Source organism: Oncorhynchus mykiss, chromosome 22 (genome assembly GCF_013265735.2).
Source record: "Oncorhynchus mykiss isolate Arlee chromosome 22, USDA_OmykA_1.1, whole genome shotgun sequence".
Lineage (NCBI taxonomy): Eukaryota > Metazoa > Chordata > Actinopteri > Salmoniformes > Salmonidae > Oncorhynchus > Oncorhynchus mykiss.
This window is the reverse complement of record NC_048586.1, coordinates 29,855,020-29,872,440: the sequence shown is the minus strand read 5'-3', so window position 1 is coordinate 29,872,440 and position 17,421 is coordinate 29,855,020. Positions and strand designations below refer to the sequence as shown.

Genomic DNA, 17,421 nt, shown 5'->3' with positions numbered 1-17,421 from the left:
AATTCAGGAAGTAAATATAAGTAACCATTACAAATTTGAAAAATCTGCATCTATTTTCAAGGAGGAGTAGAAGCTATTTATTTCAACAGTTTTTCCTTTTTGAATTTAAATTAAAATCACTTCCTGAATTGACTCCCTTCAATTGAAATTGTGTCATCACAGCTCTGGGCCTCCATGCTTCTAAATCAGACTGTCCTCTTCAATGCCTGAATAAAAACACCATTGATATGAAGCAGGTGTGGTTGGCATAGGTCAAAGGGTACACCCAAACTAACTAGCAGCAGCTAGTAAAACAACATATTTCACTGCACCTATTCAGTGTGACAATAAAACCATTTCTTTGTACATGATGCTATTTTATTCATTATAAAAGTCAAAGTCTAAACAGTACAACTGTATAGATACAGAGGATACATACAGGGTGGAGAAAAAGTGTGACAACAACATTTCATTTATTCACCTTTCCTCTCTGGAGAATTGCACCACAAAATCAAGTTGAAAAGAAACTGATGTAACAATAGTAAGCCAGTCAATGTTTTCCAGTAACAATCTTTAAGACAATTATTTTAGTATACAGTGATATACTAGTCGACATTAGAAAACCAGAAGAGAACCGTGAGAGGGAACATTCTAGAATGCATGAAATGTTTAGTTGATAATGCACAATATGTCATTGTCTCCTTTCCTGCTCTTACAGCATGGTAGAGTGAAACAGAGAGAGCGTCAGGAAGACAATGATCAGTCTTCTTCACAAACCCATTATACACTCTAGAATGTGTGTGTGTGTGTGTGTGTGTGTGTGTGTGTGTGTGTGGTGTTTTAAAAAAACAGCTCTAACAACAGATACGATAACTGCACAGCAGCCAAGATAAAAGGAGAGAGATGAGGAGGACAGACAGACTGTTGGTTCTATCCCACATCAGAAAGACAGGACACACAGAGATCAACTAAGACACATAGACAACATCTTCAAATTAGAGTACAACTCAATAGTACAAAACAAGCAATTCAAAATGAACTATTCTTCGAAATATGTTAATGATTATTAGTTTGAATTTGCATTAATTACTCTTTCACACATCGTTTTAAACTGAATCTATTTACGTATCTTGACATGCAGCTTGATCCTGCTAATTCCATAGATTCTCATGCAAAATGTTCATTAGTGAAAAAGTCAAGCCCTTACCCTACTCGGAGGGGTTAATGTCAGTAGTTCCTAGAGTTAATGTCAGTGGTTCTAGACAGACACAGTGTCAGTAGTTTGACACCAGCAGCGTCTATAGTACTGTACCTAAAGATGTGAGAGCACAGAGAACAGTCATTACCTCACTCTGTTTCTTTGACTTCATCCTCCTCCCACAGGATTTGTACTCCCAGGACTAATGGAGAAGCCATGCACAAAATATCATGTGAACATAGAGGTCACTTTTCCAGAGTCAACTGTCTGTATGTACATAAAGAGGCCAACCCCTTCAGCAGGCTGCAGCAGAATGTAGTGTGGGTCATAATATTCTATTATTCCTTAATTTAGTCATTACATATTCAGAATCACCCACAATCTGGACCACCAGAATCACCCACACATGGACCACCAGCCTGCTGGTACACAGGCCTAGCCCATGGTGTGTGTGTTAGTCCACTCCCAGGGCTCGGAGTTGTCGCTCTATCTCGTCGTCAGAGATCTGCGTTTTCCGTTTAGGAGAAGCAGTAGGGAGACTCTTCCCTGCTGCTGGGGCTCTCACCATCTGAAACACACACACATTACAACCAGTTAACACTGGCACTGGTCTTACAACACACATCCCAACAGGTTAACACTGGCCTTACAACACACAGTAGAGTAGCCCTTCTGCACAGAAAGCGGTGGTGAAGTAACACATGCTGTCCCCCAGGGGGAGTGGGTTCCCTGCCAGATGGACAGTCACTAACTGCCTCTCATTTATTGCCACACACAGGACACCTACAGGCACAGTCTACAGCACGTGTCAAACTCATTCCACGGGGGGCCGAGTGTGTGCAGGTTTTTGCTCCACCCTTGTACTGATGGATGAATTAAGGTAACTAATTAGTAAGGAACTCCACCCCCCTGATTGTCTAGTTCTTAATTGAATGGAACAAAAGAAACCTGACACTCGGCCCTCAGTGGAATGAGTCCTGGTCTACAGGCTGTCATCTCATAAAGACAGGCAGGCTACAGGCTGTCATCTCATAAAGATAGGCAGGCTACAGGCACAGGCTACAGGCTGTCATCTCATAAAGACAAGCAGACTACAGGCACAGACTACAGGCACTCTCATAAAGACAGGCAGGCTACAGGCTGTCATCTCATAAAGACAGGCAGGCTACAGGCACAGACTACAGGCTGTCATCTCATAAAGACAAGCAGACTACAGGCACAGACTACAGGCTGTCATCTCATAAAGAGGCAGGCTACAGGCACAGACTACAGGCTGTCATCTCATAAAGACAGGCAGGCTACAGGCTGTCATCTCATAAAGACAAGCAGGCTACAGGCAGACTACAGGCTGTTATCTCAAAGACAAGCAGGCTACAGGCAGACTACAGGCTGTCATCTCATAAAGACAGGCAGACTACAGGCACAGACTACAGGCTGTCATCTCATAAAGACAGGCAGACTACAGGCACAGACTGTCATCTCATAAAGACAAGCAGGCTACAGGCAGACTACAGGCTGTCATCTCATAAAGACAGGCAGGCTACAGGCTGTCATCTCATAAAGACAGGCAGACTACAGGCACACTGTCATCTCATAAAGACAGGCAGGCTACAGGCACAGACTGTCGTCTCATAAAGACAGGCAGGCTACAGACACAGGCTGTCATCTCATAAAGACAAGCAGACTACAGGCACAGACTACAGGCTGTCATCTCATAAAGACAAGCAGACTACAGGCAGACTACAGGCTGTCATCTCATAAAGACAATCTTATTCTTATCTTATTAAAATTAATAGAAACCAATTAATACATTTACTCAAAATAGTTTTTCAAATCAAAATTGTCCCACACAATCTGTACACACACACACACACACACAGAGACACAGACACAGACACAGACACACACAGACACACACACACACAGTTATTTGATTTAAATTTTGGCAACCCCACTGCAGTTCCCCCGCCTACAAGCAATCTTCCATAAAGACAGGCAGGCTACAGGCACAGTCTACAGCAGTGTTTCCCAACTCCAGTATCCCCAACTGTACACATTGTTGTCGTAGCTCCGGACAAACACCTGATTCAACTTGTCAACTAATCATCAAGTCCTCAAATGAGTTGAATCAGGTGAGTTAGTCCGGGACTACAACAAAAATGTTAGGTAGGGCTGTGACGATACCAGTATCGCAATATTTTTTCCATGACAAAAATGAAAACACGAAGCAGAAAGTCCTTTAAAAACCTGCTGTATGTAAAATATTGTGTTCTATATCTTGGAATATAAATAAATGTGACTCCGGAAGACAACATTATGTTTTCAACATTAGGGCTGTTTTCTTAAAGAAATTAAATCCACTTTGTGTTTCGTTTTCTTACCACGATACTAACGAGTATTGCAATACTGGTATCGTCCCAGCCCTACTGTTGGGTACTCTAGGACTGGAGTCTCCCTCCCATTAAGCCAGGCAGGCTACGGCCTATCCTGCTACTGTCTTTGTCTGCTACACCTCAAAGCATCCAGATGGGAGAGGGCTTTGAGATGATACAGGACCCTCTTACCTTTCCAGAGGACTACTTATGGGGAGAAGTGACTGGGGAACGGCATTGGGCAGTATGTCTTACCTTTCCAGAGATCTCGATCCCGATCTCATCCAGAACCTGGTTCACAATGTCCTGAGATTCTTCCTCATCTCCTGATTCCACAAATATCTCATCTAACGTATCGTTGACTGGAGGGAGCAAGAGAGAGGGGTAGAGGGGGAAAAGGGGCAGGCAGAGAGTGAGAGGCAGCGAGACAGAGGTCCTAGTCAGTTTGCCGTTAAAAGGTCATTGAACCACTAGGCAAACACACTGATCTGCATGATGTTTTTGGTTCTGACAGTTTTTTTTGTCAGTCACTATTGTCATTCTTTTAAAATGTTTAAATCCTAGGCTAGGGAGCCAATGATAGCAGGTCTTACTCATGTCCTCGGTCATGCCCATCTTCATGTTCTCTTTCTGGAAGTCCTGCATGGTCTGGAGGGTCTTCTGCGGATCCATCTTCTTGTTCACCGCCTGCATTGTCTGGACAAACACAGAGACAGACAATACTTACACCACCAAAACTGTTATATTACACAGACACAATACACAACTCCCAGAGCACGTACGCGCATCATAAATACGTAGAGGGATTCTGTCTCTTCTTCCTGTGTGTTATCAGCCATGGCCTAGTTTCACGCCGGAGCCTCAAACTGCCAAATGAGCTGCACACGTCACATGTAATTCGATGTCATTTTTGTATTGCTCGAAAACCTTTTCAGAGCATGTCCCTGTTGTTAGTGGGTCTCTCTGCAGCCCCATAGTCTAGATGAAGCTAGAAGTGGGCTGTTTGGTGAGACTTTACTGTTTTCCCTCCACACTGAAGCCGTGGTAACACAAGTATGGTAACACACAAATGAGCAGCGCTCCCTAAACACATTCCTTTTTCTGTTACAGATAGGTCTAATTCTGAGACCAGCCAATCAGACATCCTGGTCATGACTAATTAACTACCACACAGAGAAAAACACTCCGATCAGAAACAATGCACTGATTAGAAACAGATTAATACATGAATAACTACATTAATAAATACTTTCAGACTGTAACTAGTTCACATTCTTAGCTCTAAACATTATGGGCTTATAGTCCTATAACCAGGCTAATTAGATATGCTACTTTATACATTACCAGAAGACTAATTGATAATAAACTAAGATGTGTAAGGATGTCATCTGATCTGTGTCTCTGAGCTGTGAAAGGGTATAGGATGGACGAGGGTGAAATGAGAATCTCTACCCAACCAGACAAACATTACCATCCTGAGGGGATGACAGGATATATAGACAGACTAATTAGCACACACTCAGAGATGGAGAGGAATCCTTTGAACTGTTTTGGAGAAGCTGTTTTAATGTTAACTGGGTTAGTCGGTCTGCTTTTGGGCCTCATTTACACAGACACACATAAATGTATGTGTGTGTGGAGCAACAATACAAATTTAAAAAATGATGACTTTTAGAGGCCCAACATCCAAAATGTGATGGTCTGCGTGCCTGTCAGAATGTGTGTGTGAATGCACGCATGTGTGTGGTGCTCTTTACCTTAGCCGTAGTGGACATGGCTCCAGCCATCTTCATTTGAGAATTCATGACCTTGGTCTGTGTGGACATGGAAGTGACCTTTGAACTGACGGCGTAGGTCCTGTTCTTCTGCTTCCTCAGCTGGACCAGCTGCTTGGCCAAGATCTTACACGCCTCGCGGTTCCCAGACTTAGCCATCTTCTTTATCTCCATCTCCTACAGGGGGAGGGAAGGAACAGGAGGAGGAGGATCAGCTTCTGACTGGCTTTGCATTTATTTTAGATTCTTCAAAGTAGCCACCCTTTGTCTTGATGACAGATTTGCACACACTTGCATTCTCTCAACCAGCTTCATGAGGTAGTCACCTGGAATGCATTTCAATAAACAGGTGTGCCTTGTTAAAAGTCCAGGATATGTAAGGGCTATTTGACCAAGAAGGAGAGCAATGAGTGCTGCATCAGTTGACCTGGCCTCCACAGTCCTCCGACCTCAACCCAATTGAGATGGTTTGGGATGAGTTGGACCGCAGAGTGAAGGAAAAGCAACCAAGTGCAACCAAGCATATGTGGGAACGCCTTCAAGACTATTGGAAAACATTCGATGTGAACCTGGTTGAGAGACTGCCAATAACGTGCAAAGCTGTCGTCAAGGCAAAGGGTGGCTACTTTGAAGAATTTAAAATACATTTAGATTTTTTAAAACACTTTTTGGTTACTACATGCGATCCTGAGTGGCCCAGCGGTCTAAGGCACTGCAGCTCAATTCAAGACGAGTCACTACAGACCCTGGTTCGATCCCAGGCGGTATCACAATCGGCCGTAAATCGGGAGTCCCATAGAGCGGCGCACAATTGGCCTAGCATCGTCTGGGTTAGGGGAGGGTTTGGCCGGTGTAGGCCATCATTTTAAATAAGAATGTTATTTACGGACTTACATAGTTAAATAAATACAAATATTCCATGTGTTATTTCATAGCGTTGATGTCTTCACTATTCTACAATGTAGAAAATAGTCAAAATAAAAGGCAAAAATGTGAGTGAGCCCACTCCCTTGGCTGAGAAGCAACCCCACACATGAATGGTCTCAGGATGCTTTACTGTTGGTATGACACAGGACTGATGGTAGCGCTCACCTTGTCTTCTCCGGACAAGCTTTTTTCCAGATGCCACAAACAATCGGAAAGGGGATTCATCAGAGAAAATGACTTTACCCCAGTCTTCAGCAGTCCAATCCCTGTACCTTTTGCAGAATATCAGTCTGTCCCTGATGTTTTTCCTGGAGAGAAGTGGCTTCTTTGCTGCCCTTCTTGACACCAGGCCATCCTCCAAAAATGCACTAACACCTGCCTGCTGCCATTCCTGAGCAAGCTCTGTACTGGTGGTGCCCCGATCCCGCAGCTGAATCAACTTTAGGAGAGGGTCCTGGCGCTTGCTGGACTTTTTTGGGCGCCCTGGAGCCTTCTTCACAACAATGGATCCGCTCTCCTTGAAGTTCTTGATGATCCGATAAATGGTTGATTTAGGTGCAATCTTACTGGCAGCAATATCCTTGCCTGTGAAGCCCTTTTTGTGCAAAGCAATGATGATGGCACGTGTTTCCTTGCAGGTAACCATGGCTGACAGAGGAAGAACAACGATTCCAAGCACCACCCTCCTTTTGAAGCTTCCAGTCTGTTATTTGAACTCAATCAGCATGACAGAGTGATCTCCAGCCTTGTCCTTGTCAACACTCACACCTGTGTTAATGAGAGAATCACTGACATGATGTCAGCTGGTCCTTTTGTGGCAGGGCTGAAATGCAGTGGAAATGTTTTTTGGGGGATTCAGTTAACTTGCATGGCAAAGAGGGACTTTGCAATTAATTGCAATTCATCTGATCAGTCTTCATAACATTCTGGAGTATATGCAAATTACCATCATACAAACTGAGGCAGCAGACTTTGTGAAAATGTATATTTGTAAAACTTTCAAAACTTTTGGCCACGACAGTACACATCAGTTTCCCCAGGGAGCCCTATTAGATTATACACAGTGTAAATACTGTGATTTGGCTATGGTCTAAACACCTGAGAGCTAGCAGCCCCTCTTAGCTTTGGTAAAACAGCCTATTGCCCGAGGGAACACACTGTAAGGCTGTAAAGCCATGACCTCTGGGAAACAATACAGCTGCAGCCCTGTGTGTCTCTGATTATTCTGAAGAGCCAGTCCTCAACAAAAATTATTGATTAATTATCATTATTGACATTTTTACAGGAATAATACTCCCATCCCTCCACCCCTTCCCTCTGTCAAAGTGTAGTGAGGGTTAAACTATCATTAGGCTGATCAGTGCTATGTAGAGTGGAGAAGAGCTGAGTGAAGGAGATGATTATTCAGCAGAGCCAGTCTCCTCCTCAGGTAGAGCGCTCTGCTAAACAGCTGAGTAGGCAGATTTCCATTACAGGACCATTACATTACCCCTCAGACACACAAACAGGTGCAGTCAGTCTCTGCCTGCTAAACATATTAATGATCAGAACAGACAGAACATCTTAATAATGAGGCTGCTATCTGCCATTAAGCAAAATGACATTTAAATATGTAACAGTGATTTAGGATGGGATGACAAGTGGTGCTGATGTGAGCTTATTACTGATATTATATTAGGAAATTAGGAAATTCCATGGTTGATTAGGAAATTCCATGGTTGAACATGACCAATGGTACAACTACCTGGGACAATTTGTTTTTAATTAAATAAGCCTCCCCCCCCCAAAAAAAACCCATCTAAAAATATAAATAAATATTCCTATTAAAATCTGGTACAAAATATTCAATAGTGTAATTTTACCAATTGCACTATATGGAAGCAAGGTTTGGGGTCCACCTGTAATTACGATTATAAGCAATGTGCAAAAAACCCACATACAGAATTCTGATTGCCAAAGCCCGAGGAACATCTCATGACCATTAATTCCTTGAAGTATTTACATAGTATATAACTTACAAGTAATACATAGTGTAACCATCATCCATGTATATTTGGTTATTTATTAGCCATTATTTTTAATAATCTTATTTGTATTTAATGAAATGTATCAACCAAAGATTACACTATACAACAGCAGTAGTGTTGTACCTGTAGACATGATCATGTGACCTAGGCATATGTCACTTCATAGGAGTGTCATTTGAACTTTTTTTTATTTTAATCAAAATGTGTTTTTGGGCAGAAATGACTTCCGGTTCATGTACCTTAATAAAAAAAAAAACTTGTATGCTATCTGTAAATACGAATAAAATTGTTAAATTACAAGCCTAGTTGGTTTAGCCACGGAAAAATACAGGAAACTTCCCGCTAGCCATGAATGGCTGAGATAATGGGTGGGCTGGACATGCCGGGAGATAAGTTCGGATTGGTCTGCCATGTAGAATGCTTCTGTCTAGAACATGAACTGCTCAGTATGTGTAGACAACCCTTTCTACATAGTGTTGCATTGCTGCAATGAGGTTAATAGCGCTATCGACAAAAATCAGTGGGAAAAAGTAGTGACGGAGTACTTTCTGGAGGACCATCGTGCCATGGTGACTCTCTCAGACTCTGAAAATGAATCAGACATTGAGGAAATCCCTGATTTAGGAAAAAACATGTTAATTGAAGCAGACATTGTAGATTCTTCCCCCATCACTGTCATCAGAAGAAACGGCGCTCAACAGTGTCGTCTCGGAAGAAGTTGAGAGAGTTTTGAAATCAGTGGAATGCCCGGTGGAAGCAGAGATATGATTACCAAATGCAGAGAGTCCTGGAAATCTTTGTTTACTACACTACTATCTAATTCACTCTGTTCAGCACATGGCCTCACATGTGAATCGTTAAAGAGATGGGTGGGGCTAAGGCATAAGAGGGTTAGACTATGCTGAATAGTGTAGACAAAGAAGGGCTCTCAAGTTGGTGTACAAAAACTAATATGGGCCATTTTCTCAAAAGTGGGGTTAGAGGTTTGTCAACATTCAAAGCAGAATTACTTTACCATTATTCCTCAACTGCAGGTTATGATATTCAATTTTCTAGCTCTGATTCTCAACCTTTATCCAATGTAAAAAACACCATTTCAATTATTGCTACATTGGACCGAATCCAGGTGGTGGGTCACATACAGTATGTACTATTATTAATACTGAAATGAACTGTGTTTCATTATCCTCATTGCACTATATTTACTGAAATGCTGTACCAATACAAATTGTATTTCATGCCAATAAAGCAACCTGAATTTGAGAGAGAGGGGAGAGGATTCGGTAAAACTGACAGATGAATGGTGCTATCAAATAACAATGTACATAGAGACAGACTGATCTAATGCTCACTGGACCAGGGCAATAATTCAGCTGGACAGATGTGACAAAACATCCTCTTTTTCATCTGAATAATGAACCAAGTTGTTCTATGGAATAAAGTGGCTATAAATTCAAATCATGGGCTATCCCTGGATCCATGCCAGTACACACACACACACACACACACACACGTGTTCTACTTCCTCTTTCCCCTGTAGCTATTCTACCTGTCCAAAGCTGTCTTTCCTATCCCAGTGGTTAGCTAAGCAGCTTGTAGGCCTAACAGACAGATCAGGAAAGGGATGTGAGTGGAGGTAGGATGGAGCAGGATCCGCCTTGAGTCATTTACACACATTTGATGAAATCAGCAGAAAAGGTTCTACTGAGAAACTAAAACCTGCTGCCGTCCTACAGCACTTCACAGGGTGAGGGGGTCTCACCATTTGTTTCTCTTGTTTCTCCAGAGCAGCTCTGTCTCTAGTGATCTGTCTCTGAGTACCACGAAGCTCCTTAGTCTGTTCCTTTATAATGTCTGTGAGAGAGAGAGAGACAGAGCAATTAGAAAAACATTTACCCTACGAACATACAGTTATTGAATCAAACAGTTTTTTTTTTTGCACAGACAGACAGACAGACAGACGGACAGGACAGACAGGACAGACACAGATATTGGGCTTTCTGTAAAGCTATAGAAGCAGAGTACCATTCTGTTCACACGGGTAGATAGACAGGGACAAAGCTCTGGAAATTCCTCATTCACGGGGCTGAGCCTGGACTCTAAACCATTCCTGCCACACACTACCCATTACCCTGACATGACGCGTGTAACACAGTCCGACACACACTATGCTCCAAATACCAGACTCAACTGTACACAATACAACTGGGATCTGTATTAAATGGATAGGTGGACCAACACTAAAGAGAGCTCAGGATTGAACTCTTATTGAGATAATTCATACTTCAGATGGACCAGACTAAAATAACTCCTTAATAACATATTACTTTTAGAAATATTGGCAGGGTAAACTATGTGATGAGTCTCGTTTCAAGGGTTTCCAATAACAATACACCAGGCTCCTGCCTTCATATGTACAACAGCAATAATGTAGCAAAAATAATAATCATTTGAATCAATGTTTTAAGGCAGGATAAAACCCTTGAAGTGTAGCATCAATGGGAACAATATAGGCACAAGCATGAGGTGAACTGAATAAGTGAAGGCATTCACGGAGAGATGGTCACACAGCAGCAGTTCCTAATATAAGGCTGTGGAGTATGAGATTGGAGAGCAGTCCCAGAGAGAGACCAGGCATGTCTGTAGGCAAGGGTACACCGTTCTAGCCATTTCATCCAAACCGCCCCATCCAAAATTTGGCATAAAAACTAGGAAAAAAAAACAAGAATGAATCGCATGACCGATTGGTTTACAAAACAACAATTGCACCCTCACCAGACCACTTCAGATAATCTTCAGATGGTAACCATTCTCTCTCTTACACACACACACACACAGCTGTGAATGTGTCCCGGCCATCCCAGCTCCCGTATTTGGGTAAAGGACACGATCCCCTACACTGCTATTAGCTCTAAGGTTACCGCAGACACATATAGTGAGCCAGGGCACTCCACCAGCTGATGCACTAGACCATTGCACTGGACTCCATCACTAGAACGAGAGGATTCCCAGAGATTCTCTCTACAGTGAGAATAGGTACCAGAAGTGCTACCAACAACCTCTAACACAACATCTAAATTGAGCCTGTTTCATTGCTGGATCAAAATGCTAAATATTCAACAGAAAATGTATCTTTCTTTCCTCAAAATAAGGTTTTTCCACAAAACTATAAAAAGGTATAAATAAAAGATTTAAAAACAATAAGAGGAAAGTATTTGTTTAACGTTCAGGTAATTCCTGCAGTGGAAGTCCACCACTGAAGCATACAGCAGTGAAGTTGTGTTGTTGTGAAGCACCTCAAACTTTTAGAAGAAAATACATTAAATACATTTCTGCCCCCCCCCAAAAAATACTGCAGTAAAGTTTTTACAGATAAATGTTGCAGAATAACAGGCTCTCAAACTCTCAAAAAAATTACCGGAATGTAAAAATAATACATTTAAAAAATGACCTGAAAGTGAGAATCCTTGCTATAGGTACCTATGGTGCCCTCATCACCCCAACAACTCCAGAGAGAGAGAGAGAGCTGGACCACTTGTGAGAGTGAAGCGTAGTATCTACGTGCAGGGTGACGTATCGACAACGTCTACAAGAGGGTGGGGTATTGTCTACAAAACTCCACCAGCTATTCTCTGCCCGCCATCACACCCGCACGCCCTACCATGGGATACCAGCGCTTCTCGACACCGGGCAACCTTGGCACCCCACGCCCAGAGAGAGGAGAGAGAAAGAATGAGAGGAGGGGCAGAGACGCTGAGATATTCTATCAACTATCTGGCCTTGAGTAAACGTACAGTACAGTCACAGTAAGTGAATATTGATTCTCCATCAATGAGACCATGGTCATGAAATAACTTATTAATATTGAATTAGGTAGAAACTTGAAATTGATTATATAAAAACGTACAATATGTTTTTGTTTAATAAAGTTATTAGTGATTCAGAAGTAATGTATTGATGTATTCTGAATAGTTCTGTTGCATTCTGACCCTGTAAAACCAAAACATTTTGACTGATAAGGCCCAACATTTCAATGGCTCAAGGAAATACACAATAAGATGGAGACATTTCTTCCTCTTCTTAGCTTTTCTTTATCAAGAGACACCTGAAAATCAATATTTGAGGTGCTTCTTTTAACATATTGCTACATTTTCAAAGTATCAGCAGCAGCAAAATGCTGCATGGCACGTGCTGTGTTATCTTTACAGGCAGTTTGAACTCTCTCTCTCACACACACACACACACTTCACTGTTGACTTTTGGTTTCCCCTTGCTTCATGTTTGACTACTATGAGACAGGAAAACTGAGAAGTGTTTTACAGTCCAACATAGCCTAATTGAAATCTTGACATGGTCATTACTAGGGTTGGCAATTGCCAGGGACCGCACCATATGATATTATGACGATACTTTGGTGCCCAAATTATTAAGATTGCGAACAATTGGAGTGTTGGTGCAGCAGGTACAGCCAACTAGCGCAAAAAAAATAATATTGCGATATTGTCAAAACGATACATCAAAAATTATTTCCCGATATGTAATATGATTTTTAGAGAGTAGCGGGAATGGATCGCGCAGACACTGTGATAAACCGTACTTATATCCATCTGTCTTTAACTGAACAGAGTGAAGTAACAGGGTCTCTGGATCACATGTTTCTCTCGTGTGAACAAAGCTTTCTTACAGGTCCTACACTGCTAGAGGCTGTTAATCATGGAATTAATCTGTTCCAGTCAGCAGGTAAATTACAAAGTAACCATTAAACATACTAGGCAGCATAATCAAATCAATGTAACAATCTACTAATTTAGCCTAATACAACTACACTGTTCACACGATGGTCAAATTCTGACCAGTTTCTTGTTGTTGTTGTTGCATTTAGCAACTTCACAAGGAACTTTCACTGATAACGTTACACAGACAAGTGGAATAGTAACGTTATATTGTCTAGTTTCAGACTGTGACACAGTCTAACTTGAGGGGATTCCACGTTGACCAATGTCATTGTTGATTTTGTAACAAACATGCATCTTCACTTTTTAAACTGGTGTCAGGTGAACTGGTAAAACAGTTCAACTGGCTCGTTCAGTAGGCAAGTCTGTGTTCGTTACTGGCAGAGTCTGGGTCACACCAATTCAAACAACTTTGCTACAAGCCTACTAGCAGTGGAAAACAAACTTACCGTCGACTGTCTTCTTCTTGAATAGAGAAGCCATGGCGCACAAATTAAAACCAAATACTATGCCTAAATACAATGTATGTGCTTCCAGGCCGTGGGCAGCTAAACTGTAGCTCTAGCAACAAGCTGAGACTTCCTGGTCGAACTGTTCCAGCCTTTCACATGACATCCCAGACTCACCGCCGACTCTCTGACGTCACCACGGGACTCTCACAGTTCCCCTTGTCTCCCCTAGAGAGCGCTACTGTTCCAACGCAAACGGAGCTCTTTTATCAACCCGCACAGTGAACTGGGTTAGATTTTTTTTTTTTTAGTTATCAGTGATTATTTTATCAACTCTGCTCAGAAATTGCCGAGTGAGTAGAAAATGAGGACGGTAACTTTGGGAAAAACGCCCTCTACGGAAAAGTTTGGCAAGATTTAGATATGTGCATACTGGCTATCCTTAGACAAACATATTTGAAGGGAAATAAGATTTATTTTGTTCTTTAATAAAAATAGAGACCCAAACATATTCACTTTAAATTGTACTACTTTATTAAAAACTGATTACAATTATTCTCTCTAACCAAGTGGATTATTTATCTTTAGGCTCCCTTACTGGTATATATAAACACGTTATAAACACGTTTATAGATCTAACTTCATAATATTATATATACATAACTTTTTTCTAAATGACAAAATATTAGATCAATGTACCTCAAAATCGTTTTATTGAAGTGACTTAAAAAGTTGAGATGAGACAGATTACATTTTTAGTTGAGCAAGACAAGCGGCATCCAGGCTAACTGTTGGTGACACCTGTGAAATGACAGGATGGGGGCGTTTAACCTCAAGACACCAGACCAGTCACTAGAAAGCAATAAATAGTAGCTCAAGCACAGGCCATTTCCATTAGCATTTATGATTTTTATTTTTGCATATTGGATTATGCCCCCATTAAAAAAATGGTTGGAGTTATTTTCTATGCACATGAAAATATAGCAAATGCTCGGGATTGTTATGTCTGTGTGTGTGTCCCCCTCTGTGTGCGCTCGTGTGTGTATTTTTTTTTAAGAAGCTATGAAAATGTAAAGTACTACATCCATAAAAACAACCACAGAGGCTAGATAGACATAAAATAACTCCCTACGGCTTTACACCGCCATCAATTATTTTGTTCTCATTTCATCCTCATCTCACTGGATAATGTTACCACTGAGGTCAGGGACCTGCTATATTAAAGAATAAATTCATAGGATGGTTTCTCTTCATATTAATGCTGCTGTGAGAAACATTGCAGTCTGCTCACTTGAACCGTAACCAACTCAATTCAATGAAAATTCTGAGTTCCCTCCATTTGGTAAAATGGAAAAGGAGGGAGTAGAGAAGAGGAGAATAGGAGAGGAAGAGAGGGGGAGTTATGGCTCAAAATGAGAGGATGGGACCAAGTACAGAAGGAGGAGAGGAGAAGATAACAGATGAGAGGAGACAGAGGATAGTGGGGTGACTTTGAGAAGACAGAGGAGAGGAGGATTAGTAGCTCTCAGCTCATACCCCTCTCCATCCCAGTGGAGGAGTGCAGTGTCCTGGGGCGTTGTTCTAGTTAAGGTTATTAGGGAGATGTTAGGTCTAATCAGTAGTAGACTACAGGGAACGGTGCTAAACGCTCTCATCACTACTACTACCACATGCCCTGAGGTGATCCATCCATCCAGCCAGCCCCCAGCACACAGGCCCTCTACAGCCCCCTTCATAATGACACTAGCCACAGACTCCTGTATTTGCTGTGGAGGTTGTTTTCAAAGTATATTACATATCTACATCTCATATTGGAGGGAAGGGAGGGAGGGACATGTTGAGGACATTAAATGAGAATTCCCTCTGAGGTATTCAACAAAAACAAAAAAATCTCTCTATTTTCTCTATCTCTGTTGGTGGTCTCGCCTGAGGCGAACAGACGTTTAATGTTAACATGCTGCTAACTAACTACACAGACAGACAGAAGACAGACAGCAGAGAGAGATGTCATGTGTGAAATTAGATCCCAGTACAATCACTGTGAATCCCTGAGAATTATAACAGAACAATCTAACATTTTGCTTTGAGGTCTCATTCTACACGTAGACTCACTGTAGTGCAATCCATCTGCAATACATAATAACATGTGTTTCCCCATCAGCAATGCTGAAGGGTTGAATGATGACTTTAGTTAGAAGATATTGGATTTGATCTTTCTTTGTCAATTATTATACGTATATCTGTCAAAGTGTTTCCGATTCCTTTACAATATGATGCATGTGATTTTTATTGCTCTATAGCAGGGATCATCAACTAGATTCAGCAGCGGGACAATGTTTTCTTGAGCGGATGGTCGGGGGGCCGGAACTTTATAAAACACATATTTGTAGACTTCAAATTGACCGCAAGAAGCCTAAACAGATATAATATTTGACTAAAACATAATCATTTCAAACCTTGATTACATTTGGGGACATTGCCCTGCGTAGGGTGCCGTCTTTCGGATGGGACGTTAAAACGGGTGTCCTGACTCTCTGTGGTCATTCAAAATCCCATGGCACTTATTGTAAGAGTAGGGGTGTTCACCCCAGTCAAGGCTCAATTCCCAACCTGGCCACATTCCTTCATGGTCACCTAATCGTCCCCCTCATTCCTAATTTCCATACATCACTCCTCACCTCTCCACCTGATAGCTGATGAGTGGTGAGTGTTCTGGCACAAAAAATGGTCGCCGTGCATCACTGAGGTTGGTGCTACACATTGATGGTGGATGAGGTGAGTTTCCCCCTACTATGTAAAGCACTTTGATGACCTAATTTGGTAGAAAAGCACGGTACAAATCCAACCAGTTATTATTTATTATTATTATTTGTATACAATCACATACAGTATGTCTCTCTATCATACTTGGGAACCGATTTTCACAATTAAAATCACTTAGAGCTGATTTCCTGGTGGTTTTAAAGTATTTTATGTCCAACAATGAAAATTAAAAAACAACAATTCAATATATATATATACATATTACATTTTTTTACTCAGAAAACTCCGGAACCAAAATAAAACCGCCCGAGGGACAAATTTGGCCCACAGGCTGCCAGTTGGGTAACCTTACTCTATAGTGTTGTTCATATTCAGCATGTATTCAAGCAGGAGTATGATTTAATTACCATGATCATCCACCAATCCTGAGTTCATGGCTGGTATAATATGTGTGATATGTGACATGTAACAAGGCAGAGTTATGGTGCAATGATAACAGACAGATGCAGGCGGAGATAGGCCCAGGACTTAGAGTGGTAGCAGGGGATTTAAACAGCAACATCCTCTAGCTGATGGATGGATGCTCTCAACTAGAACGAGACACATAAAGGGGAGGGTGGAGAGAGGGAGGGGTGGGTGGGAAGATAGGTACAGGGTCAGAAGGGGTAATATATAGAGTGAATGACTCCACTCCTTTAGCCCGTGGGAAGAATGAGAGAGAGGCGTGTTGCTCTCAGGCACAGGGCAGCAGGGAACGTGGGTAATGAAAGATTATCTCCCCTGGTGGGTTAGCTCATCACTAGCAGCCTGGAGCAGGGGACACACACGCCCACATGCGCGTGCACACACACACACACACACACACATACACACACACACACACACACACACACACACACACACACCTTTCACACACCTTTCACACAGAAAATGTGCCTAATAATCCATTCATTCAGCAGAGTTACTGACTCCAGTGATAATGTAACATAGGTCAAAGTGGGATGTGGTACTATTGTTTAAACCTGCTCTCTGCTGACATCTCACTGGGGAGTCAAGGGATACTAATGAAGACACTCATTATTCCAGCCAATGACAAGCTCTTATCCACAGGTATGTCTAGCCCGAGGAAGACAATCTGGGCCAGGTATGGAACATGTGTAACATCAGGTTCCTCCCGTCATTCCTCTGTCTCTCCCCA

At 41.9% G+C, this 17,421-nt stretch overlaps 1 protein-coding gene across 1 annotated transcript; it reads right to left on the bottom strand.

The window, feature by feature from the left end:
- Window positions 1-339: 339 nt before the first annotated feature.
- Window positions 340-13,686, bottom strand: LOC110501715 (charged multivesicular body protein 2b). The gene is made up of 6 exons (XM_021579458.2): window positions 13,461-13,686; window positions 10,041-10,132; window positions 5,307-5,501; window positions 4,143-4,245; window positions 3,805-3,911; window positions 340-1,745 (listed from the first exon to the last, which is right to left on the bottom strand). The coding sequence occupies exons 1-6, from the start codon at window positions 13,492-13,494 to the stop codon at window positions 1,632-1,634; spliced, it is 645 nt and encodes a 214-aa protein (XP_021435133.1). The 5' UTR covers window positions 13,495-13,686; the 3' UTR covers window positions 340-1,631.
- Between the last annotated feature and the right edge of the window lie 3,735 nt (window positions 13,687-17,421).